The 24,744-nt window shown below is 42.7% G+C and overlaps 1 protein-coding gene across 3 annotated transcripts in view; it reads right to left on the reverse strand.

Moving 5' to 3' along the window:
* The window catches only part of plrg1 (pleiotropic regulator 1), a 106,843-nt gene that overhangs the window by 14,418 nt on the left and 67,681 nt on the right, over positions 1–24,744 (reverse strand). For all 3 annotated transcript variants that reach the window (XM_072255857.1, XM_072255859.1, XM_072255860.1), the window contains 3 exons: positions 14,928–15,018; positions 14,695–14,796; positions 11,279–11,371 (listed from right to left, as the gene is read on the reverse strand). In XM_072255857.1, coding sequence (XP_072111958.1) covers positions 11,279–11,371; positions 14,695–14,796; positions 14,928–15,018 — 286 coding nt within the window. The remainder of the gene's footprint in view (positions 1–11,278; positions 11,372–14,694; positions 14,797–14,927; positions 15,019–24,744) is intronic.

Here is a 24,744-nt window from a genome sequence, read left to right on the forward strand (position 1 = left end):
TTATATAAGTCAGCCATGGTCCGTGATATTATAATACCTGAAACTGTATCTTGTAAAAAAAACACAACACACTCCAAAACAGTCTTGTTTGTTCTGCAATTTAATCTAACAAAGTAAAATTAGGGAAACATACCCTCTCATTACAAAATTACAATTTCAGCTACAAATGTTGTGGGAATAACTCAAAATAAATTGAGTTAATTTGGAGAAAATTTGAAATAAAAATGCTGGAAACATGACTTGCCCCATATAACGGCATGCTGACTGTCCCTAATCAGACTGTGCTCCTCAAAATGATAATAATTCCTACCCTTAAGAATCCTCCTCATTAGTTTCCCCTACCATTGATATGAGACTCACCTGTATTTAGTTATCTGGATTATCCCCAATCCTCTTGATCAAAAGAATATCATTACTCACCAGTCCTCCAGGGCCTCAATTGTGGCTAGAGGATGTAAAAATCTTGGTCAAAATCTCATCTCTTGCCTCTCTCAGTAACCTATGGTGCATTCCATCAGGCCCTGGGGACTTATTTATTTCAATGTTATGTGACGGGGTCCTGAATTACCCCTATGAACTGCGCTTTTGAAAAAAAAGAGAGAGAGAGAGAGAGAGAGAGAGAGAGAGAGAGAGAGAGAGAGAGAGTGAGAGTGAGAGAGTGAGAGAGTGAGAGAGAGAGAGAGAGAGAGAGAGAGTGAGAGAGTGAGAGAGTGAGAGAGTGAGAGAGTGAGAGAGAGAGACACACAGACACAGACAGAGACAAAGACTAACTTTTGGGCTGTCATTTTAAGGCACTGGAAATAACCTTTAGATTTCTGCTGAGTCCAGAGCTCGTAAGTTGCTATGGTGACCGAGGGCGGCATTATTTGATGGACAATCGATGTTATGATTTTTCGGCAGCGTGTTTATACTCCCAAGGACATGGCATGCTTGTACATTTCTTACACAGACAAAGGGAGGAGGTATTTGAATGACAGTTGGTACTCAGTACGGTGAGATAAATAGGAGGTCAGATGATATAGACTTCAGGCACATGTTTTGGACACTGAATGAGCTTTGTTGTGCCCACAGGAAAAGTGGGTTTTTGGAGGATCGATCAGTCGCTCTTGCAGTGAGAAAAGGGACTGACTGGTGGGGAGTTGTCCTTGCCTGGGTTGATAGTTCCACCACAGAAAACCGGTCCCCTTTGTTGAAGTCACAGTCGGTGACTTTTAAAGGATTTCGGAGGACAACGAGAAGATCAATGGGGTCAGCTCAACTGAAGACTCAAACCTCTCCCTCTCTCTCTCCATCACTACTCAATTCAACACCATGAACTGAACTGAACTTTACTCATTGTCGTAAGACTATCTATTTACCCCTGGACTTGAAGAAGCTTGATTTTCATAATGCTAACCTGTTTGATTTATCTACATTTATATTACTATATTGTGTAGTTACTAATAAATATTATTAGTTAATAGCAATACTGGACTCCAAAGTGTTTTCTATTTCTGCTCGTTCTTTAACCCGTCACAGGGTATAGAAACATAGAAAATAGGTGCAGGAGTAGGCCATTCGGCCCTTCAAGTCTGCACCGCCATTTATTGTGATCATGGCTGATCATCCAACTCAGAACCCTGCACCAGTCTTCCCTCCATACTCCCTGATCCCCATAGCCACAAGGGCCATATCTAACTTCCTCTTAAATATAGCCAATGAACTGGCCTCAACTGTTTCCTGTGGCAGAGAATTCCACAGATTCACCACTCTCTGTGTGAAGAAGTTTTTCCTAATCTCAGTCCTAAAAGGCTTCCCCTTTATCTTCAAACTGTGACCCCTCGTTCCGGACTTCCCCAACATCGGGAACAATCTTCCTGCATCTAGACTGTCCAATCCCTTTAGGATTTTATATGTTTCAATCAGATCCCCCCCCTCAATCTTCTAAATTCCAACGAGTACAAGCCTAGTTCATCCAGTCTTTCTTCATATGAAAGTCCTGCCATCCCAGGAATCAATCTGGTGAACCTTCTTTGTACTGCCTCTACGGCAAGGATGTCTTTCCTCAGATTAGGGGACCAAAACTGCACACAATATTCCAGGTGTGGTCTCACCAAGGCCTTGTACAACTGCAGTAGTACCTCCCTGCTCCTGTACTCAAATCCTCTCGCTATAAATGCCAGCATACCATTCGCCTTTTTCACCGCCTGCTGTACCTGCATGCCCACTTTCAATGACTGGTGTATAATGACACCCAGGTCTCGTTGCACCTCCCCTTTTCCTAATCGGCCATCATTCAGATAGTAATCTGTTTTCCTGTTTTTGCCACCAAAGTGGATAACTTCACATTTATCCACATTAAATTGCATCTGCCATGAAATTGCCCACTCACCCAACCTATCCAAGTCACCCTGCATCCTCTTAGCATCCCCCTCACAGCTAACACTGCCGCTCAGCTTTGTGTCATCCGCAAACTTGGAGATGCTGCATTTAATTCCCTCACCTAAGTCATTAATATATATTATAAACACTGCCTGCCATTCTGAAAAGGTCCATTCTTTGCTTCCTGTCTGCTAACCAATTCTCTAACCACATCGATACCTTACCCCCAATACCGTGTGCTTTAAGTTTGCACACTAATCTCCTGTGTGAGGCCTTGTCAAAAGCCTTTTGAAATCCAAATATACCACATCCACTGGTTCTCCCCTATCCACTCTACTAGTTACATCCTCAAAAAATTCTATGAGATTCGTCAGACATGATTTTCCTTTCACAAATCCACGCTGACTTTGTCCGATGATTTCACCGCTTTCCAAATGTGCTGTTATCACATCTTTGATAACTGACTCCAGCAGTTTCCCCACCACCGACGTTAGGCTAACCGGTCTATAATTCCCCGGTTTCTCTCTCCCTCCTTTTTTAAAAAGTGAGGTTACATTAGCCACCCTCCAATCTTCAGGAACTAGTCCAGAATCTAACGAGTTTTGAAAAATTATCACTAATGCATCCACTATTTCTTGGGCTACTTCCTTAAGCAGTCTGGGATGCAGACCATCTGGCCCTGGGGATTTATCTGCCTTTAATCCCTTCAATTTACCTAACACCACTTCCCTACTAACATGTATTTCCCTCAGTTCCTCCATCTCACTGGACCCTCTGTCCCCTACTATTTCTGGAAGATTATTTATGTCCTCCTTAGTGAAGACAGAACCAAAGTAATTATTCAATTGGTCTGCCATGTCCTTGCTACCCATAATCAATTCACTTGTTTCTGTCTGTAGGGGACCTACATTTGTCTTTACCAGTCTTTTCCTTTTTACATATCTATAAAAGCTTTTACAGTCAGTTTTTATGTTCCCTGCCAGTTTTCTTTCATAATCTTTTTTCCCCTTCCTAATTAAGCCCTTTGTCCTCCCCTGCTGAACTCTGAATTTCTCCCAGTCCTCAGGTGAGCCACTTTTTCTGGCTAATTTGTATGCTTCTTCTTTGGAATTGATACTATCCCTAATTTCTCTTGTCAGCCATGGGTGCACTACCTTCCTTGATTTATTCTTTTGCCAAACTGGGATGAACAATTGTTGTAATTCATCCATGCAATCTTTAAATGCTTGCCATTGCATATCCACCGTCAATCCTTTAAGTGTCATTTGCCAGTCTATCTCAGCTAATTCACGTCTCATACCTTCAAAGTTACCCCTCTTTAAGTTCAGAACCTTTGTTTCTGAATTAACTATGTCACTCTCCATCTTAATGAAGAATTCCACCATATTATGGTCACTCTTACCCAAGGGGCCTCTCACGACAAGATTGCTAATTAACCCTTCCTCATGGCTCAATACCCAGTCTAGAATGGCCTGCTCTCTAGTTGGTTCCTCGACATGATGGTTCAAAAAACCATCCCGCATACGTTCCAAGAAATCCTCTTCCTCAGCACCTTTACCAATTTGGTTCACCCAATCTACATGTAGATTGAAGTCACCCATTATAACTGCTGTTCCTTTATTGCACACATTTCTAATTTCCTGTTTAATACCATCTCCGACTTCACTACTACTGTTAGGTGGCCTGTATACAACTCCCACCAGCGTTTTCTGCCCCTTAGTGTTATGCAGCTCTACCCATATTGATTCCACATCTTCCCGGCTTATGCCCTTCCTTTCTATTGCGTTAATCTCATCTTTAACCAGCAACGCCACCCCACCTCCTTTTCTTTCATGTCTATCCCTCCTGAATATTGAATATCCCTGAACGTTGAGCTCCATCCTTGGTCACCCTGGAGCCATGTCTCTGTGATCCCAACTATATCATAATCATTAATAACAATCTGCACTTTCAATTCATCCACCTTGTTACGAATGCTACTAGCATTGACACACAAAGCCTTCAGGCGCTCTTTTACAACTCTCTTAGCCCTTATACAATTATGTTGAAAAGTGGCCCTTTTCGATGCTTGCCCTGGATTTGTCGGCCTGCCACTTTTACTTTTCTCCTTACTGCTTTTTGCTTCTACCCTCACTTTACACCCCTCTGTCACTCTACACTGGTTCCCATCCCCCTGTTGTGAACTAACCTCCTCTCGCCTAGCCTCTTTAATTTGATTCCCACCCCACAACCATTCTAGTTTAAAGTCACCTCAGTCGCCCTCGCTAATCTCCCTGCCAGGATATTGGTCCCCCTAGGATTCAAGTGTAACCTGTCCTTTTTGTACAGGTCACGCCTGCGCCAAAAGAGGTCCCAATGATCCAAAAACTTGAATCCCTGCCTCCTGCTCCAATCCCTCAGCCACGCATTTATCCTCCACCTCATCGCATTCCTACTCTCACTGTCGCGTGGCACAGGCAGTAATCCCGAGATTACTACCTTTGCAGTCCTTTTTCTCAACTCCCTTCCTAGCTCCCTGTATTCTCCTTTCAGGACCTCTTCCCTTTTCCTACCTATGTCATTGATACCTATATGTACCACGACCTCTGGCTCCTCACCCTCCCACTTCAGGATATCTTGAATACGATCAGAAATATCCCGGACCCTGGCACCAGGGAGGCAAACTACCATCCGGGTCTCTGGACTGCGTCCACAGAATCGCCTATCTGACCTCCTTACTATCCAGTCCCCTATCACAACTGCCCTCCTCTTCCTTTCCCTACCCTCCTGAGCTACAGGGCCGGACTCTGTGCCGGAGGCACGGCCACTGTCGCTTCCCCCGGGTAAGCTGTCCCCCCCAACAGTACTCAAACAGGAGTTCCTATTGTTAAGGGGCACAGCCACCGGGGTACTCTTTATTACCTGACTCTTCCCCTTCCCCCTCCTAACCGTGACCCACTTGTCTGCGTCCCGTGGCCCCGGTGTGACCACCTGCCTGCAACTCCTTTCTATCAACTCCTCACTCTCCCTGACCAGACGAAGGTCATCGAGCTGCAGCTCCAGTTCCGTAACGCGGTCCCTTAGGAGCTGCATCTCGATGCACTTGGCGCAGATGTAGACGTCCGGGAGGCTTGGAGACTCCAGGGCCTCCCACATCCGACACCGAGAACAACAAACTGCCCTCACACTCATACTGCCCCTCTCCTCAAATAACAACAGAAAATGAATACCAAACCTTCCTCGCCTCGCCCGTTTCCGCCTAAGCCCGTTGAGCCGAAGCCCTTAAGCCTTCACTCTGCTCCCAGCTCACTCCGCCGCCTGCAAACTACGCTGCCCGCTGTATGAGGCTCTGTTCCTTTTAAATCTGCCGCGCTGCACTGCCCGACGTCACACGCCTGTGCAGTCCCGCCTCTCTGAACACCGTTGGAGAAAAAAACCCGAAAATTTCAAAAATATCTTCCTCCGCACTCCCGCTCCGACTCTCAGACTTCCTTCTTCGAATGTATGTGACAGTTATTTAAAATGACCTAACACTACTCCTTTCTTTACTTTGAAATACCCCGGCATTTTAACACACTCCATGTCCTCCTACTTACTAAATACTGATACACAGTACTTATTTACAAACTCAACTACATCCTCTGCCTCTAAGCACGTGTTGCCTTAATTTTTAAATGGTCCTACCCTCTCTTTAGCTGCCTGCTTACTCTTGATTTATGTGTGTCCCTTCAATTCTGTTCGCTAGTTACTTTCCATGGCCCCTTCTAGCTCTCCCAAGTTGCTTCTTAAGTTTCCATCTGACTCCTTTAGAGTCCTCAAGCACCCTACATATACTCCCTGCTTCTTCTTGACTAAATTAACTACCTCTCTCATCGTCCAAGGTCCCCATACCTTGCCTTTCCTCTAACTGGAACATACCTGACCTGTGCACATACCAGATGTGGATTTGCCCTCGAACAATTTTCTCAGCTCCTATCTGAAACCCTCCCACATTTTAATACTTTCCTGCAAGATCCAGTGTTATCCTTATTCATGGCTAAAGGAGTTCTGTTCACTGTTCATCCATGGACAGGCCAGACCCTAGTACAAGGGTCTGCTCTCTGGTTGGACTATCTATATACTTCGTTAAAAAATGTTCTTGGGCACATCCATCTAAACCTTCTGCGCTGAGGAGTTCCATATAACCATGTAACATATAACGATTACAGCACGGAAACAGGCCATCTCTGCCCTTCTAGTCCGTGCCGAACTCTTACTCTCACCTAATCCCACCGACCTGCACTCAGCCCATAACCCTCCATTCTTTTCCTGTTCATATATCTATCCAATTTAACTTTAAATGACAACATCGAACCTGCCTCAACCACTTCTGCTGGAAGCTCGTTCTACACAGCTACTACTCTCTGAGTAAAGAAGTTCTGCCTCATGTTACCCCTAAACTTATGTCGTTTAACTCTCAACTCATGTCCTCTTGTTTGAATCTCCCCACTCTCAATGGAAAAAGCCTATCAAATCCCCCTCATAATTTTAAATACCTCTATCAAGTCCCCCCTCAACCTTCTACGCTCCAAAGAATAAAGACCGAACTTGTTCAACCTTTCTCTGTAACTTAGGAGATGAAACCCAGGCAACATTTTAGTAAACCTCCTCTCTACTCTCTCAATTTTACTGACATCTTTCCTATAATTCGGTGACCAGAACTGTACACAATACTCCAAATTTGGCCTTACCAATGACTTATACAATTTCAACATTACAGCCCAACTCCTATACTCAACGCTCTGATTAATAAAGGCCAGCATTCCCAAAGCTTTCTTCACCACCCTATCCATATTGGATATCACCTTCAGGGAACTATGCACCATTATTCCTAGATCCCTCTGTTCCACAGCATTCTTCAATGCCCTACCATTTATCATGTATGTCCTATTTTGATTAGTCCTACCAAAATGTAGCACCTCACACTTTTCAGGACTAAACTCCATCTGCCATCTTTCAGCCCACTCTTCTAACTCGCCTAAATCTCTCTGCAAGCTTTGAAAACCTACTTCATCATCCACAACGCCACCTATCTTAGTATTATCTGCATACTTACTAATCCAATTTACCACCCCATCATCCAGATCATTAATATATATGACAAACAACAATGGACCCAGTACAGATCCCTGAGGCACACTGCTACACACCGTCCTCCAATCTGACACACAGTTATCCACCACTACTCTCTGGCGTCTCCCATCTAGCCACTGCTGAATCCATTTTATATTAATGTCTAACGATTGAACCTTCCTAACTAACCTTCCATGTGGAACCTTGTCAAAGGCCTTACTGAAGTCCATATAGACAACATCCACCGCTTTACCCTCATCAAATTTCTTAGTAACCTCATCAAAAAATTCAATAAGATTTGTCAAACATGACCTTCCATGCACAAATCCATGTTGACTGTTCCTAATCAGACCCTGTCTATCCAGATAATTATATATACCATCTCTAAGAATACCTTCCATCAATTTACCCACCACTGATGTCAAACTCACAGGCTGATAATTGCCAGGTTTACTCTTAGAACCCTTCTTAAACAATGGAACCACATGAGCAATATGCCAATCCTCCGGCACCATTCCCGTTTCTAATGACATTTGAAATATTTCTGTCAGAGCCCCTGCTATTTCCACACTAACTGCCCTCAAGGTCCTAGGGAATATCTTGACCGGACCCGGAGGCTTATCCACTTTTATATTCCTTAAAAGCACCAGTACTTCCTCTTCTTTAATTGTCATACTTTCCATAACTACCCTTCTTGTTTCCTTTACCTTACACAATTCAATATCCTTCTCCTTAGTGAATACCGAAGAAAAGAAATTGTTCAAAATCTCCCCCATCTCTTTTGGCTCCGCACATAGCCGTCCACTCTGATTCTCTAAGGGTCCAATTTTATCCCTCACTATCCTTTTGCCACTAACATAACTGTAGAAACCCTTCGGATTTATTTTCACCTTACTTGCCAAAGCAGCCACGTATCTTCTTTTAGCTTTTCTAATTTCTTTCTTAAGATTCTTTTTACATTCTTTATATTCCTCGAGCACCTCATTAACTTCAAGTTGCCTATATCTATTGAAGATCCCTCTCTTTTTCAGAACCAAGTTTCCAATATCCCTTGAAAACCATGGCTCTCTCAAACTTTTAACCTTTCCTTTCAACCTAACAGGAACATAAAGATCCTGTACCCTCAAAATTTCACCTTTAAATCACCTCCATTTCTCTATTACATTCTTCCCATAAAACAAACTGTCCCAATCCACTCCTTCTAAATCCTTTTGCATCTCCTCAAAGTTAGCCTTTCTCCAATCAAAATTCTCAATCCTAGGTCCAGTCCTATCCTTCTCCATAGTTACACAGAAACTAATGGTATTGTGATCACTGGACCCGAAGTGCTCCCTAACACATACCTCTGTCACCTGCCCTATCTCATTCTCTAACAGGAGATCCAACACTGCCCCTTCTCTAGTTGGTACCTCTATGTATTGCTGCAAAAAACTATCTTGCACACATTTGACAAACTCCAAACCATCCAGCCCTTTTACAGAATGGGCTTCCCAGTCTATGTGTGGAAAATAAAAATCTCCCACAATCACAACCTTGTGCTTACTACAAATATCTGCTACCTCCTTACAGATTTGCTCCTTGGCCCCCATTAGGTGGTCTATAATACACCCCTATAAGCGTCACAACACCTTTCCTATTCCTCAATTCCACCCAAATAGCCTCCCTCAACGAGTCCACTAATCTATCCTGCCAGAGCCCCACTGTTATATATTCTCTGACAAGGAATGCAACACCTCCTCCTCTTGCCCCTCCTATTCTATCACACCTGAAGCAACGAAATCCTGGAGTATTTAGTTGCCAATCACACCCCTCCTGCAACCACGTTTCACTAATAGCTACAACATCATATTTCCAGGCTCTAAGCTCATCCACTTTTCTTACAATGCTCCTAGCATTAAAATAGATGCACTTAAGAAACTCTCCACCTCCCACTCTCTGTTTATCCTCAATGGTGCAAACAACTTTGTTATCTTTTCCTTCCTTTTCCCCTACATCCTTGGCCTGATTGCTCCTGATCTCTGTCCCCTGCCTATACTGCCAAACACACCACCTACCTGCCTTCTCCATTTGTGAGCCAACCTCCCCTCTCCTAGTCTCCCTAATTTGATTCCCACCCCCCAACCATTCTAGTTTAAAGTCACCTCAGTAGTCCTCGCAAATCTCCCCGCCAGGATATTGGTCCCCCGAGGATTCAAGTGTAACGTGTCCTTTTTGTACAGGTCACACCTGCGCCAATAGAGGTCCCAATGACCCAAAAACTTTAATCCCTGCCCCATGCTCCAATCCCTCAGCCACGCATTTATCTTACATCTCATTGCATTCCTACTCTCACTGTCGCGTGGCACAGGCAGTAATCCCGAGATTACAACCCTTGCGGTCCTTTTTCTCAACCCCCTTCCTAACTCCCTATATTCTCCTTTCAGGACCTCTCTCCTTTTCCAACCTATGTCATTGGTACCTATATGTACCACGACCTCTAGCTCCTCTCCCTCCCACTTCAAGATCTCTTGGACGCAATCAGAAACATCCCAGACCCTGGCACCAGGGAGGCAAACTACCATCTGGGTCTCCGGACTGCGTCCACAGAATCATCTATCTGACCCCCCAACTATTGAGTTCCCTATTACTACTGCTCTCCTCTTCCGTTCCCTACCCTCCTTAGCTACAGGGCCGGACTCTGTGCCGGAGGCACGGCCAGTGTTGCTTCCCCCAGGTATGCTGTCCCCCCCAACAGTACTCAAACAGGAGTACTTACTGTCAAGGGGCACAGCCACAGCCACAGGGGTACTCCCTGTTACCTGATTCTTCCTATTCCCCCTCCTAACCGTGACCCACTCATCTGCCTGTAACTCCTCTCTATCGACTCCTCACTCTCCCTGACAAGACGAAGGTCATCGAGCTGCAGCTCCAGTTCCCTAACGCGGTCTCTTAGTAGCTGCATCTCGACGGACCTGGCACAGATGTGGATGTCCGGGAAGCTGGGAGACTCCACTACCTCCCACATCCAGCACTGAGAACAACAAGATGCCCTCGCACTCATACTTAGCCCTCTCCTCAAATAACAACAAAAAATGAATACCAAACCTTCCTTGCCTTGCCCGTTTCTGCCTAAGCCCGTTGAGCCGAAGCCCTTAAGCCTTCACTCTGCAGCCCGCAAAATGACGCTGGCCACTGTATAAGGCTGTTTAAATCTTCTGCGCTTCACTCCCCGAAGTCCCACACCTGCACAGTCCCGCCTCTCTCAACGCCGATGAAAAAAACCCGAAAAATTCAAAAAAGGCTTCCTCCGCACTCCCACTCCAATTCTCAGACTTCGTTCTCTGAACTAAACCCGAATCAGGATTTGTGTCCTTTTAAATCTTCCGCGCTGATGTCACCCACAAAGATAACCATGTTGTTTATGCTCCTCAGTGTCCCTATAGCTATTTGGGAGTATATAGTATAAACCCATCAGAATGGTGGTATGTTCTTATTTTTGAGTTTTACTCATATTGACTCCATTAATATCCTCTCCATTTCTTCCCCTCTGACTTATTTGTCCCCTATTTACCCTGATTTCTAATACAACCCCTCCCACCTCTTTTACAGACGCTCCCTACCTTTTCTAAAACACTGAAAGCCTGGAGCATGTTAAGGACGTCATTATATCATTACTTAAAGAAATGCATTACCAACAGTGCTACTATGCCGGAAAACTGGAGTAAATTGTTAGCCCTACATGGTATGGTGCCAATGCTTGATGGCTACTCATTCTGTTAACAAAGAGAAAGATCTGAAAAATAATTCAGTCCCAAATTGCCACAATATTTTTATAATATAATTTTACCTTAATAGTTCTATCAGCTGAGCCAGTAACAAACCACTGATTACCAGGTTCCACTGCAAGACATCTCACCCAGCCCAAATGCCCACTGATTACCTGAAGGATAACAAAAAATTCACGATTAGAAACACGGGGCACTATACTTGTTTGTCATGTACAAGTAAAGGATCTTTATACAAATAAAAATATTCAGAGTCATCTGTCTTATGTGTTACGTACCCCGTAACTGGGTTGCCAAACCAGCAGAAATGGATCACTCAGCTGGAGTCTGGATTACTAGAACTAAGAAAGTTTTATTAAAGAAACAAGCAACACAGTAATCCAAAGGATAATAAATGCAACAGTTCAGCAATGATAACCACACATGTGCACAGAATTAAGATGACAGCATCAATCAAGCTCTATCGTTGTCTAGGGATAAATGACCAATTTCAAAGTGACACAAAGTCCAGTCCAATTTGGTAGTTCAGTTCGCAGTAATCGTTGCCATGGCGATGGACAACGTGGGGGGAGAGAGAGAGAGAGAGAGAGAACGGGAACGACTGATCATTCAGACACGGCTTCCACTCACAGACCGGCGATATGGCTCACAAGCAGCTTTTGGGCAGGTCCTTGGTGATGTCACCTGAGGTCACCGACTGTGACCCCTCCTCCAAATGCGGTCGATCCTCTGCAGTGAACTCGGCACCCAAGCAAGGGCGGACACACACCGGGTTCCCGCTGATTGTACCTTTCCACCCTGTGCGTTGTCCAGTACTTCCCACCGACTCGTGAGAGGCGCACCGCTTCCAGGGTCTCGTTACCTCGGGTGTTGTGTGTGTGCCTTAGCGAACCGGTCCCTTTCTATCCCCCTGCTGGGGTATCGCCTGTCCATCACTTCAAACAGTCCAGGGTTCAAAGGGGGAGCCGCTCCAGACAGCTCTCTCGCCCATCCCTTCATTACACATCTCCAGATCGCCTGCCATCACTTCAAATAGTTCAGGGTTCAAAGGGGGAGCTGCTCCAGACAGCTCTCTCACCCGTCCCTTCATTACACATCTCCAGACGCTGCTCCATTGTTCCTTATCTCTCCTTCCCCTGAGGACAGGTGGCAGACCAACTGCTGATGTCACTGATGCTAACCCAGGCCAGCAAACATCTTAATTTTATGTGTATTCTCATCACATATGTCACCTTAATATTACAGCTGAGATCATATTTAGAAACCTTCTTATCAATTATACTTCCATGGAATATACAATGATCCAGTTTCTTCATTTACTTCTGTTTGTGTCCCATCAAACTCTGTCACAATTATTTTTTGCTTCAGCACTATAGGGTAACTGACAGCATTTAATGACTTCACATTTAAACGTTTAGCTATGCTTGCAATTGACGAGGCATAACCTTCTGCTTCGAATTTAGCTCATATCTCATGCAAACACAGGAACTTCATGACATTCACACTCAAGACACCAATGGCAAGGTAAACAGCAGAATATTTTTGTAAACCTAGCAGAATGTTTTTTTTAAATCTGAGAAACAGCTATCAACAGCAAAATATTTTCCTTCACGTCTATCTGCTTTTTACTTATAATTCCGTAAGACTTAGGAACAGAATTAGGCTATTAAGCTTATCAAGTCTGCTCTGCCATTTCATCATGGCTGATCCTGGATCCCATACACCTGCCCTCTCACCATATCCCTCGATGCCCCAACCAATCAGGACTATATCAACTTCCACCTTAAATATACCCACGGACTAGGCCTCCACCTCAGTTTGAGGCAGAGCATTCCAGATTCACCACTCTTTGGCTAAAAAATATCCTCCTTACTTCTATTCTAAAAGGTCGCCCTTCAATTTTGAGGCTGTGTCCTCTAGTTCTGGATACCCCCACCAAAGGAAACATCCTCTCCACACCCACCTCACCTACATTTGATAGGTTTCCATGAGATCCCCAAGCATTCTTCTAAATTCCAGTGAGTACAGGCCCAAAGCTGCCAAACGCTCCTCATATGTTAACCCCTTCATTCCTGGAATCGTCCTTGTGAACCTCCTCTGGACTCTCTCCAATGACAACACACCCTTTCTGAGATATATGACCCAAAATTGTTGACAATACTCCCAAGTGCAGCCTGACTAGTATCATATAAAGCCTCAGCATCATTTCTTGCTTGTATATTCTATTCTCCTTGAAATAAATGCCAACATTAAATTTGCCTCCTTTACCACAGACTCAACCTGTGAATTAACCTTCTAGGAGTCTTGTACGAGGACTCCTAAGTCCCTTTGCACCTCTGATGTTTGAACTTTCTCCCCATTTAGATAATGGTCTATACTATTGTTCTTTTTACCAAAAATACATTATCATACGGTTCCCAACACTGCATTCCATCTGCCATTTTTTTTGCGTATTCTTCCAATCTGTCCAAGTCCTACTATGATCGCATTGCTTCCTCAGCACTACCTACCCCTCCACCAATCTTCATATCGTCCACAAACTTCGCCACAAAGCCATTAATTCCATTATCTAAATCACTGACAAACAATGTGAAAAGTAGCGGTCCCAATACTGACCCCTGAGGAACACCACTAGTCACTGGCAGCCAACCAGAAAAGCCCCCTTTTTATTCTCACTCACTGACTCCTGTCTGTCAGCCATTCCTCTATCAGTATCTTTCCAGTAACAACATAGGATTTTATTTTGTTGAGCAGCCTCATCAAACGCTTTCTGAAAATTGAAGTAAATGACATCCACTGCCTTTGTCCACACTGCTTGTTACTTCCTCGAAGAACTCAAACAGGTTTGTCAGGCAAGACTTCCCTTCATAGAAACCATGTTGACTTAGACTTGTATATCCATAGTCTCCCAGATATACACTTAGCTTTCACTAACAAAGTTCAGACAATGCATTAATTTTGTTCAGCTGCTGTCATTATGCCATTTTTTCCTTAAAAGCTACAAAAGCAAATTATTGCAGACACTGCAAGTCTGAAATAATGAAAACAAAAAAAAAAACACTTGACAGGTCAAGCTACTTTAGTGATGAGAGAAGGCGTTAACATTTTAGGCTAATGACATTTCTACAAATGCTTACTACTGAGTATTTCCAGCACTTTGCTTTCACTTAAAATGTTATCAGGGTTTGCCCGAAATTGAATATTTTCCTTTTTCATCTTTCCTTCCCTATAAAGTGGCAGTTCTCTGGCCAATTTCTAGTTCCTACTACAATTTGAAATTGAAGAATGATAGTGCTCAGTGAATTTCCCACCAGGATCAGTTTTTCATATGAATTTGTAAAGTACTTCCATTTGGTTAGGCAATTTGTAAAAAAAGAAAGCACTGAAACCATTTGCTTGCCATGCATACTGAACAAATTCTGAGAACAAATGGAAATGGTTCTTTAATACAAAAAAAATCACACAATAATTTTCTCACTCTGTAGAGTTTCCAAGGTGGATGCCATTGTGGTTTTGGCATTGTAGGAAGTTTTCTTGCTATTTGTGAGGAATTCTTTGTGCCTCCAGCTTCCAACACAGCCTGTAACATGAATCATACACAAATAAAGGCAAACTTGTACATTTTTCTTTGAAAATTAAATGAATTTGTTTTTCCCATTAGAAATAATGCATTTTAGTATTTATAATTTATTAACTCCAAAGAAGCCATACCATGGAAGACACTGGAGGCTGTGAACGTTCAGCAATGCCTGCATGTCTGTGGATGTCAGCAACACTGGCAGTGGTATGATTAACTTCTTGCCTTAAAGTGAAATAATGAATCAAACTGAGTAATAGTCAACTGTAGTGTTATTAAAAAGCTTCATCACTAAAATATTTAATCAATAAATGCCTGCAAATTGTGAAAATAAGCACCATAACCTCCATCTTGGATTCAGCAGGCAATCACTAGCTACAAGTGTGACCATGTGCGGACTCTGATCTACAAAAGCCACTGTCAAACTATTGATTAAAGCATCCTTCTAGGTCTCCCAAGTTTTGGACCCAAATAAAAATGGGGAAAACGTTACAAATCAAGCAAAGCCACGTACAACAAGCCAATTTAAACTTAGTGGGAAAAATTAGCTTCTATAGAAAATTATGTAAACTTTCATTTATTTTAGGTTAAATTTTGCAACAGGCATGCAGATATTTATTATTTGATGGTTCCTTAATTAAGGTAAATGTTTGTAAATATCAGAGGCATTCACAAACGTTCAATTTAAACAACAGGTTTGAATGCCATCAAGCTGGGAGCAGAGCGTCATCAACACTCAACTTGCATTCTAGTGGGCTACTTGCATCAGAAATGAACCTGGCCTACTGGTGGAAGGAAATACAAAAATGGAAAAAATTTTAGAATACTAAATGTAAAATATTTTTTTATCCCATTACCAAACACATCTTTCCCTCCCCCTCACTTTCTGTAGGGATTGCTTCCTATGCGACTCCCTTGTCCATTCGTCCCTCTCCACCGATCTCCCTCCTTGCAAACAGAACAAGTGTTACACCTGCCCCTACGCCTCCTCCCTCATGACCATTCAGGGCCCCAAACAGTCCTTCCAGGTGAGGAGACACTTCACCTGTGTCTGTTGGGGTCATATACTATGTCTGATGCTACCGATGTTGTCTCCTGTATATCAGGGAGACACGACGTAGACTGAGACTGCTTCACCAAGCACCAAGTTCCACAGAAGAAGCAGGATCTGCCAGTGGCCACCCATATTAACTCCACTTCCTATTCCAATGTTAATCCCCTGCTGTTGCGATGAGGCCACACTCGGATGGGAGGAATGACATCTTATATTCCATCGAGGTAGCCTCCAACCTGATGGTATGAACATCGATTTCTCAAACTTCCAGTAATACCAACCCCCCTTACTATTTCCCCTCTCCTTATCTCTCTTTCACCTTGCCTGCCCATCGCCCCCCTCTGGTGCTCCTCTCCCCTTCTCCAGCCCTGTATCTCTTTCACCAATCAACTTCCCAGTTCTTTACTTCACTCCTCTTGACTCCCGGTTTCACCTTGCATTTCTGCCCACCCCACCTTTTAAATCTACTCTTCATCTTTTTTTCTCCACTCCTGATGTAGGGTCTCCAGCCGAAATGTCGACCGCTTACTCTTTTCCACAGATGCTGCCTGGCCTGCTGGGCTCCTCCAGCATTTTGTGTGTATTGATTTTTTTTGTTCTTTCTGCTTTTCAATAAAATTTCTAAATAAATGTAACAAATTTGTAAAAGCAGCATATTTATGGTTACATGTCATCTTTATTGGTCTTCTGCTTTGCAGACCATTAATACAACACATCCGTATCCATTTAAACTCACCAAATTATTTAACATACTTATTTTAAGAAAAAGTGAATTAGAAGCACATCAAATAATTGGAATAGCATTCAACTGTCTACCAGTCCAGTTCTACTAAAGGTTTGCTACCAGATTTACTGCACAAGTACATTTGCAAGAAAAAGTTTATGAACACTTTGCAATTACCTGGTTTTCTGCATTAATTAGTCATAACATGTGATCTGATCTTCATTTCAGTCACAATAATAGGCAAACACAATTTGCCTAAACTAATAACACACAAGCAATTGTACTTCTTCTCAATACTGAGTATACCATTTAAACAATCAGTCTAGGTTCAAAGAAGCATGTGAACCTCTGGGGGTAATGCCTTCTACAAAAGCTAATTGGAGTCAGGGGTTTCAATCAATGAGATGAGATTGGAAGTGTGGGTTGTGGAGATGCCCTGCCCTATTAAAAAAAAAGTGTGACAGAGCCTGCCCTTCTCAAAAAGATCTGTTTATGTAGAATAGGGGTCGCCAACCCGTCGATCGCGATCGACCGGTCGACCTTTCAGACTTTCCCAGTAGATCCCGAAGAAAAATCAAAAATAAATACACAAATACTGTTGTAATGTGAGCATTATAAAAGTAAGTAATACTAATTAGGATAATGGTAATATAGCAACATTTTCGCTAAAAAGCTGTTTGTAAAGAGAGATTGTTTCCCGGTTGCAGGGGTTTAGTTCCGTTCTTGCTGCCCAGTGCGCATGTGTGTAGCTCCCCCGCCATGCACCATATTTTCAGTGGAGCCTGTGCTGCATCAAAGTGACCCATCAGATTAGGGATAAGAGTACTGACTGTCACAAATATCAATATACCGCAGTGGTCCCCAACCTCCGGGCTGCGAAGCAGGCAGCGGTGCAGTGGTAGTTGGGATGCACACAGCACATTTTTAAGAAAAAAAGCCGAAATAAACAAGCTAATTAATTAGGTGCTGCCTGGCACGTAAATGTTGGTTCAGATCAGAGGCGACGCAATCAGCAATCGCTCGTGATATCCTGACAGCACAGCGGAGGCTCCACGAAAGAAGGCGAAAACATACAAATTCCATCCAGAATGGGAAGAGGAATTTCTATTTACGTTAGTGAAAGACAAGTGTGTATGTATGTTGTGCCACCAAACACAAGCACTGACTAAAAGAGGGAATCTGGAGCAGCACCGCAACACCAACCACCAGGAATTTAAAGACACTCACCCCCCAAAGAGCGCAATTCGTGCCTGGAAAGTTGAGCTGAATCATTTCCTGTAAGTCACCTTTTGGCTGAACACAAGAAGCCTTTTACAGATGGCGACTTATTCAAGGAAGCAATGGTCATTACCGCAGAGACTGTTTTTAATGACTTTAAAAACAAAAACGGCATCACAACCGCAGTGCGTAATATACTGCTTGGGCCTGCAACAGTGACAAGGAGGGTAGGGTCACCATCAGAGGACGTGAATATTTTTCACTACAGTTCAATGAATCCCTGGATGTAATGCAAACAGCTCAGCTTGTTGTATTTGTCAGAATGGCTTTCCAGGATTTTACAACAGAGGAGGACTTCCTCACTCTTTTGCAATTAAAGGAAAGAACGAGAGGTGAGGATATTTACAATGAGTTTAAAAAAATGTCTGTGAAAATGACATCCCCATGCATAAACTGGTGGCAATTACTACTGATGGGGCCCAGCATTTTCACAGATGAAAATTATTAAATCTAAGTACAGGAGTTGACTTACTGACAGACACCTCACTAGGGTTGCCAACTTTCTCACTCCAAATAACGGACAAAAGTAGCAGTCAAATTCCAGGACATTTGTGCTTACCCCAAGGAAGACTACTATGACCATGAAGCCTTGCGCAGGCACCTGTGTGCACATGCGCGTACGTGCCGATTTCTTTTCTTTACCCCACCAGTCGGTTTTGGCTTAATTTTCATTATTTCTACTTTATATAAGCTGTGTATTTATCATATCATTCCTGCTTTTAATATATATTAGTGTTATTTTAGGTTTTATGTGTTATTTAGTATGATTTGGTAGGTTAGTTTTTTGGGTCTGGGAACGCTCAAAATTTTTTTCCATGTAAATTAATGGTAATTGCTTCTTCAGTGTAAAGCATTTCGGCATGAAAGGTTTCATAGGAACGCTCTACCTTAGCGGGTCGAATACGGGACAGTTGGCAACCCTACACCTCACAGACTGGCTATCTGTAGTTATGAGCCAAATTTCAGGGAACTAGCAGAAAGTATTCAGCCCCAGTCATCACACTGAGTGCAACAGTCAATTTTTATTCATTTATTTTTCGTGTTCAAATAAAATTAAATAATGAAACTTAGAATTAAAGGTGTGAAGTATTGTAATATTCTTAAAGAAGGACAGCTATGGCCTGTTTGATATGCTAGTTACAGTGTTTTCTTGTTTGAATTAATTTGAAAGTTTGACAAAAGTATTTTGTGTTATTCAAATACAATTCGCCCAAATAAAAGGCCTCAAATTGGAAGTACAATCTGAGCTGTTTTTTCTCTAAACGATTTAGTAGGTTGATCTTGCCCTTCACTGAGGTCGAGGTAGGGGATCTTGGGCTTAAAAAGGTTGGTGACCACTAATGTAGAAGAATGCAGAGATGCATGAAGCTGGAAAAGGCTACAAAATCATTTCTAAAGACCTGAGACTTCATCAATCCACAGTAAGAGAAATTGTTTACAAATGGAGGAAATTCAGTATTGTTGCTGTTCTCTTTCAGAGTGGGCGTCCTGCAAAGATTACACCAAGACCACAATGTGCAATGCTGAAGGAGGTGAAAAAGAACCCAAGGGTAACAGCAAAAGACTTGCAGAAATCTCTAGAACTTGCTAAAGTCTCTGTTCATGTGTCCACTATAAGAAAAACACTGACAAGAATGGTGTTCATGGAAAGCCACCGCAGAGGAAACCACTGCTCTCCAAAAAAAAAAACATTGCTGCACGTCTCAAATTTACAAAAGACCACCTGGATCATCATCTGGGACAATGTTCTATGGACAGATGACACAAAAGTTTAACTTTTTGGCAGAAATGCACACCGCTATATTTGGATGAAAAGGCACACCAATACCAAAACCTCATCCCAACTGTGAAGCATGGTGGAAGGAGCATCATGGTTTGGGGCTGCTTTGCTGCTTCTGGACCTGGACAGCTTCCAATCATTGAGGGAACAATGAATTCAAAATTGTATCAAGACATAATGCAGAGATTGTCAGGGTAGCAGTCTGTCACCAGAAGCTAAATAGAAGTTGGATGTTGCACTAGAAAATGATCCAAAATACAAGAATAAATCAACAACAGAATGGTTTAAAAAGTAAATTTGTGTTTTGGGAAGGCCAATGCTGTGGCGTGACCTGAAGAAGGCTGTTCATGCAAGGTATTCCAGAAATATTGATGAACTGAAACAGTTTCGTATGGAGGAATGGTCTGAAATTCCTCCTCACCATTGTGCAAGCCTGTTCAGCAGCTACAGGAAGTATTTGGTGGAGGTTATTGCTGCTAAAGGAGGGTCTACCAGTTATTAAATACAAGAGGGCACATACTTTTTTGTGAATGATTAAACAGTGTCAAATAAAGACATGAAAAGTGTAATTGTTTGTGTGTTATTTGTTTAAGCAGATTGTGCTTGCCTAACAAATCTCTGAGAAAATAATAGGCAAGATAGACAAAGGAGAGTCAGTGGAAGTTGTTTCTTTGGATTTTCAGAAGGCCTTTTTACAAGGTTGCCTCATACGAGAGCCCAGACTATTACAGTTAAGATGTTAGCATAGATAAAAAATTGGCACTTGGTAGGAGGCAAAGATTCAGAATAAAGTGGGCCTATTCTGGTTGGCTGGCGGTGACAAGAGGTGCCCCGTAGGGGTCAGTATTGGGACCGCATCTTTTCACATTATATTAGATTAGATTCAACTTTATTATCATTGTGCCAAGTACAGATACAAAGCCAATGAAATGCAGTTAGCATCTAACCAGAAATGCAAACAGAAGTGTTACTTACAAAATAACTGCGAATAAAAAGTAAGTGCTACATCACACAAATATAAAAATACTGAGACAGTACAATATGGGTGCAATACTGCTTAGCACTGTGATGTGAGGCTCAGCAGGGTCACAGCCTCAGGGAAGAAGCTCTTCCTGTGCCTGCTGGTGTGGGAACGGAGGCTCCTGTAGTGCCTACCAGATGGGAGGAGAGTAAAACATCCATGGTTCGGGTGAGATGTACCCTTGATAATGCTTTTCACCCTGCCCAGGCAGCATTTATGGTAGATGTTCTCAATGGTGGGCAATTGGGTGCCAATAATCCACTGGGCAGTTTTCACCACACGTTGGAGTGCTTTGCAGTCTGATATGGGACAATTGCCATACCACACTGAGATGCAGTTGGTGAGTATGCTCTCAATGGTACAGCAGTAAAAGTCCGTCAGTATCCTGGGACAGCGGATATGTTGGCGATTTAGCTAACGGAATTGATGGCTTTGTGGCCAAGCCTGTAGATGTTAAAAAGATAATTGGAGAGGAAGGTAGCCTTGAGGAAGCAGGGAGACAACTTGGACAAATTGGGAGAATGGGAAAAGAAATGGCAGATGGAATGTAGCGTAGAGAAATATAAGGTCATGCCCTTTGGTAGAAGAAATAAGATGTAGGCTGTTTTCCAAACTGGGAAAAACTTCAAAAATCTGAGGTCCAAAGGGACTTGGGAGTCCTTGTATAGGATTCTCTAAAGGTAAACATGCAGGCTGAATATAGGTAAAGAAAGCAAATGCAATGTAAGCATTCATTTCAAGAAACCATAGAAACTACAGCACAGAAACAGGCCTTTTGGCCCTTCTTGGCTGTGCCGAACCATTTTCTGCCTAGTCCCACTGACCTGCACACGGACCATATCCCTTCATACACCTCCCATCCATGTATCTGTCCAATTTATTCTTAAATGTTAAAAAAGAACCCACATTTACCACCTCGTCTGGCAGCTCATTCCATACTCCCACCACTCTCTGTGTGAAGAAGCCCCCCCTAATGTTCCCTTCAAACTTTTCCCCTCTCACCCTTAACCCATGTCCTCTGTTTTTTTTCCTCCCCTTGCCTCAGTGGAAAAAGCCTGCTTGCATTCACTCTACCTATACCCAACATAATTTTATATACCTCATTCTTCTACGCTCCAGGGAATAAAGTCCTAACCTATTCAACCTTTCTCTGTAACTGAGTTTCTCAAGTCCCGGCAACATCCTTGTAAGCCTTCTCTGCACTCTTTCAACCATATTAATATCCTTCCTGTAATTTGGTGGCCAAAACAGAATACTCCAGATTCGGCCTCACCAATGCCTTATTCAACCTCATCACAACATTCCAGCTCTTATACTCAATACTTTGATTAATAAAGGCCAATGTACCAAAAACTCTCTTTACGACCCTATCTACCTGTGACGCCACTTTTAGGGAATTTTGTATCTGTATTCCCAGATCCCTCTGTTCCACTGCACTCCTCAGTGCGTTACCATCAACCCTGTATGTTCTACCTTGGTTTGTCCTTCCAACATGCAATACCTCACACTTGTCTGTATTAAACTCCATCTGCCATTTTTCAGCACATTTTTCCAGTTGGTCCAAGTTCCTCTGCAGGCTCTGAAAACCTTCCTCACTTGTCTACTACACCTCCAAACATTGTATCATCAGCAAATTTGCTGATCCAATTTAGCACAGTATCATCCAGATCATTGATATAGATGACAAATAACAATGGACCCAGCACTGATCTCTGTGGCACACCACTGGTCACAGGCCTCCACTCGGAGAAGCAATTCTCTACTACCAATCTTTGGCTTCTACCATTGAGCCAATGTCTAATCCAATTTACCACCTCTCCATGTATACCTAGCAACTGAATTTTCCTATCTAACCTCCCATGCAGGACCTTGTCAAAGGCCTTACTGAAGTCCATGTAGACAATATCCACTGCCTTCCCTTCACCCACTTTCCTGGTAACCTCCTCGAAAAACTCCAATAGATTGGTCAAACATGACCTACCACGCACAAGGCCATGTTGACTCTCCCTAATAAGTCCCTGTCTATCCAAATGATTGTAGATTCTGTCCCTTAGTACTCCTTCCAATAGCTTACCTACTACCGACGTTAAATTTACTGGCCTATAATTTCCTGGATTACTTTTCGATCCTTTTTTAAACAACGGAACAACATGAGCCACTCTCCAATCCTCCGGCACCTCACCTGTAAACAGTGACATTTTAAATATTTCTGCAGGGCCCCTGCAATTTCAACACTAGTCTCCTTCAAAGTCCGAGGGAACACCCTGTCAGGTCCCGGGGATTTATCCACTTTAATTTTCCTCAGGACAGCAAGGACCTCCTCCTTTTCGATCTGTACAGTTTCCAAGGTCTCACTACTTGTTTCCCTTAGTTGAGGACTAGAATGTAAGAGTAAGGATGTAATGCATCCTTATAAGAGTAAGGCTTTATAAGGCACTGGTCAGATATTGTGAGCAGTTTTGGGCCCCTTATCTAAAATACACACATAAAATGCCGGAGGAACTCAGCAGGCTAGGCAGCATCTATGGAAAAGAGTACAGTCGATGTTTCAGGCCAAGACCCTTCAATAGGACCTTATCTAAAAGGTGTGCTGGTGTTGGGGACGTTCATGAGAATGATTGTGGGAATGTAAAGTTAACATATGAGGAGCGTTTGATGACTCCGGACCTAAACTCACTAGAGTTTAGCAGGATGAGGGGGGAATGGGGGGGGGGGGGGAGGAATCTCATTGATCTCTATTGAATATTGAAAGCAATATACAGAGTGGAAGTTTCCTATAGTGCACCAGAGGGCACAGCCTTAGAATAGAGGGATATCCTTTTACAAGTTCTTGGTTAGTCAGAGTGTCGCAGATTAATGGAATAAGTGGCAATTCTGCTCCTATGCCTTATGGTCTTAAGCTTATATATATTGATTGATACCCATAAAGTGATACAAGGTACAGGAGTGCCTGTACATAAGGTTCCTGACAGGAAAGAATAAAGCAGTTGTGGAGTTAGTGGGTGGGGGTGTTGAACAGCCTTACTGCTTGGGGAAGGAAAGCTTTTGACTCTGGACTTTGGATGCTCCGCAGCCTACTCCCTGATGGAAGTGGGATAAACAATCCATGAGCAGGATGGGTGGGATCCTTCATGATGCTGCTGGCCTTTTACTGGAACCTTTCTATATATACATGCCCTTGATGGTGGGTAGGCTAGTGCCGGTGATGCACTGGGCAGTTCTGACACCCCATTGTAGAGCCTTCCCAACCACTGCCATGCAGTTACCATACCATTCAGTAATTCTCTCCACTGCACATCTGTAAAAGGATATGAGTATTGATGTGCAGTTCTCTTCAGACAGTAAAGGCGTTGGTGAGCTTTATTGATTGAAAGAGACCGATAAACCTTTTTTAAAAACTCAATCAAATTCATCTCACATGATCCCCCAGGCATAAAGCCCTGCCAACTGTTTCTAACCCTGCCCTTTCTTTTCAAATCCATGTATATCTTATCTTTCAGAATCTCCCTGCAGTAACTTACCTGGTGTATAGTTCTTTCTTTTTCAATATTTTTATTCATTTCTTACATAAAAGAATACAGAGTACAGTAGGATATATAATATATATCAATTACAATATATTGGAATCACAAATATAATCTCATTACCCCATATCCGTATATATTAAATTTAAACATAATATTGAAAAGAGATAATTTTATTATACAAAAAAAATCTAAACCCACTACCAGAAAAACAAACCAGTTGTTTGGTTTTTTAAAAAAAGGAAAAAATCCTTACCATATAATAAAACATATGGTCAGCCAACATCTGTGCTTAATAGCAAATCAAAGATTTTGAAAATAATTCAAAAAAGGTCCCCACAATGTTAAAAAATCTTGTGTAGGTTTAGAAATTGAACAGCAAATCTTCTCTAAATTTAAGCATAACATAACATAATTTAACCAATGAGTATGAGTAGGTGGAGTGGCATCCTTCCACTTAAGCAACAATCCCCTCCTGGCTATGAGAGAAATAAAGGCCAAAGTATGAAAATCACGTGACTCCAAAATAATATAATTTCCTCCAACAATACCTAATAAGGCTGTCAAAGG

This window comes from Mobula birostris, chromosome 4 (assembly GCF_030028105.1).
Source record: "Mobula birostris isolate sMobBir1 chromosome 4, sMobBir1.hap1, whole genome shotgun sequence".
Lineage (NCBI taxonomy): Eukaryota > Metazoa > Chordata > Chondrichthyes > Myliobatiformes > Myliobatidae > Mobula > Mobula birostris.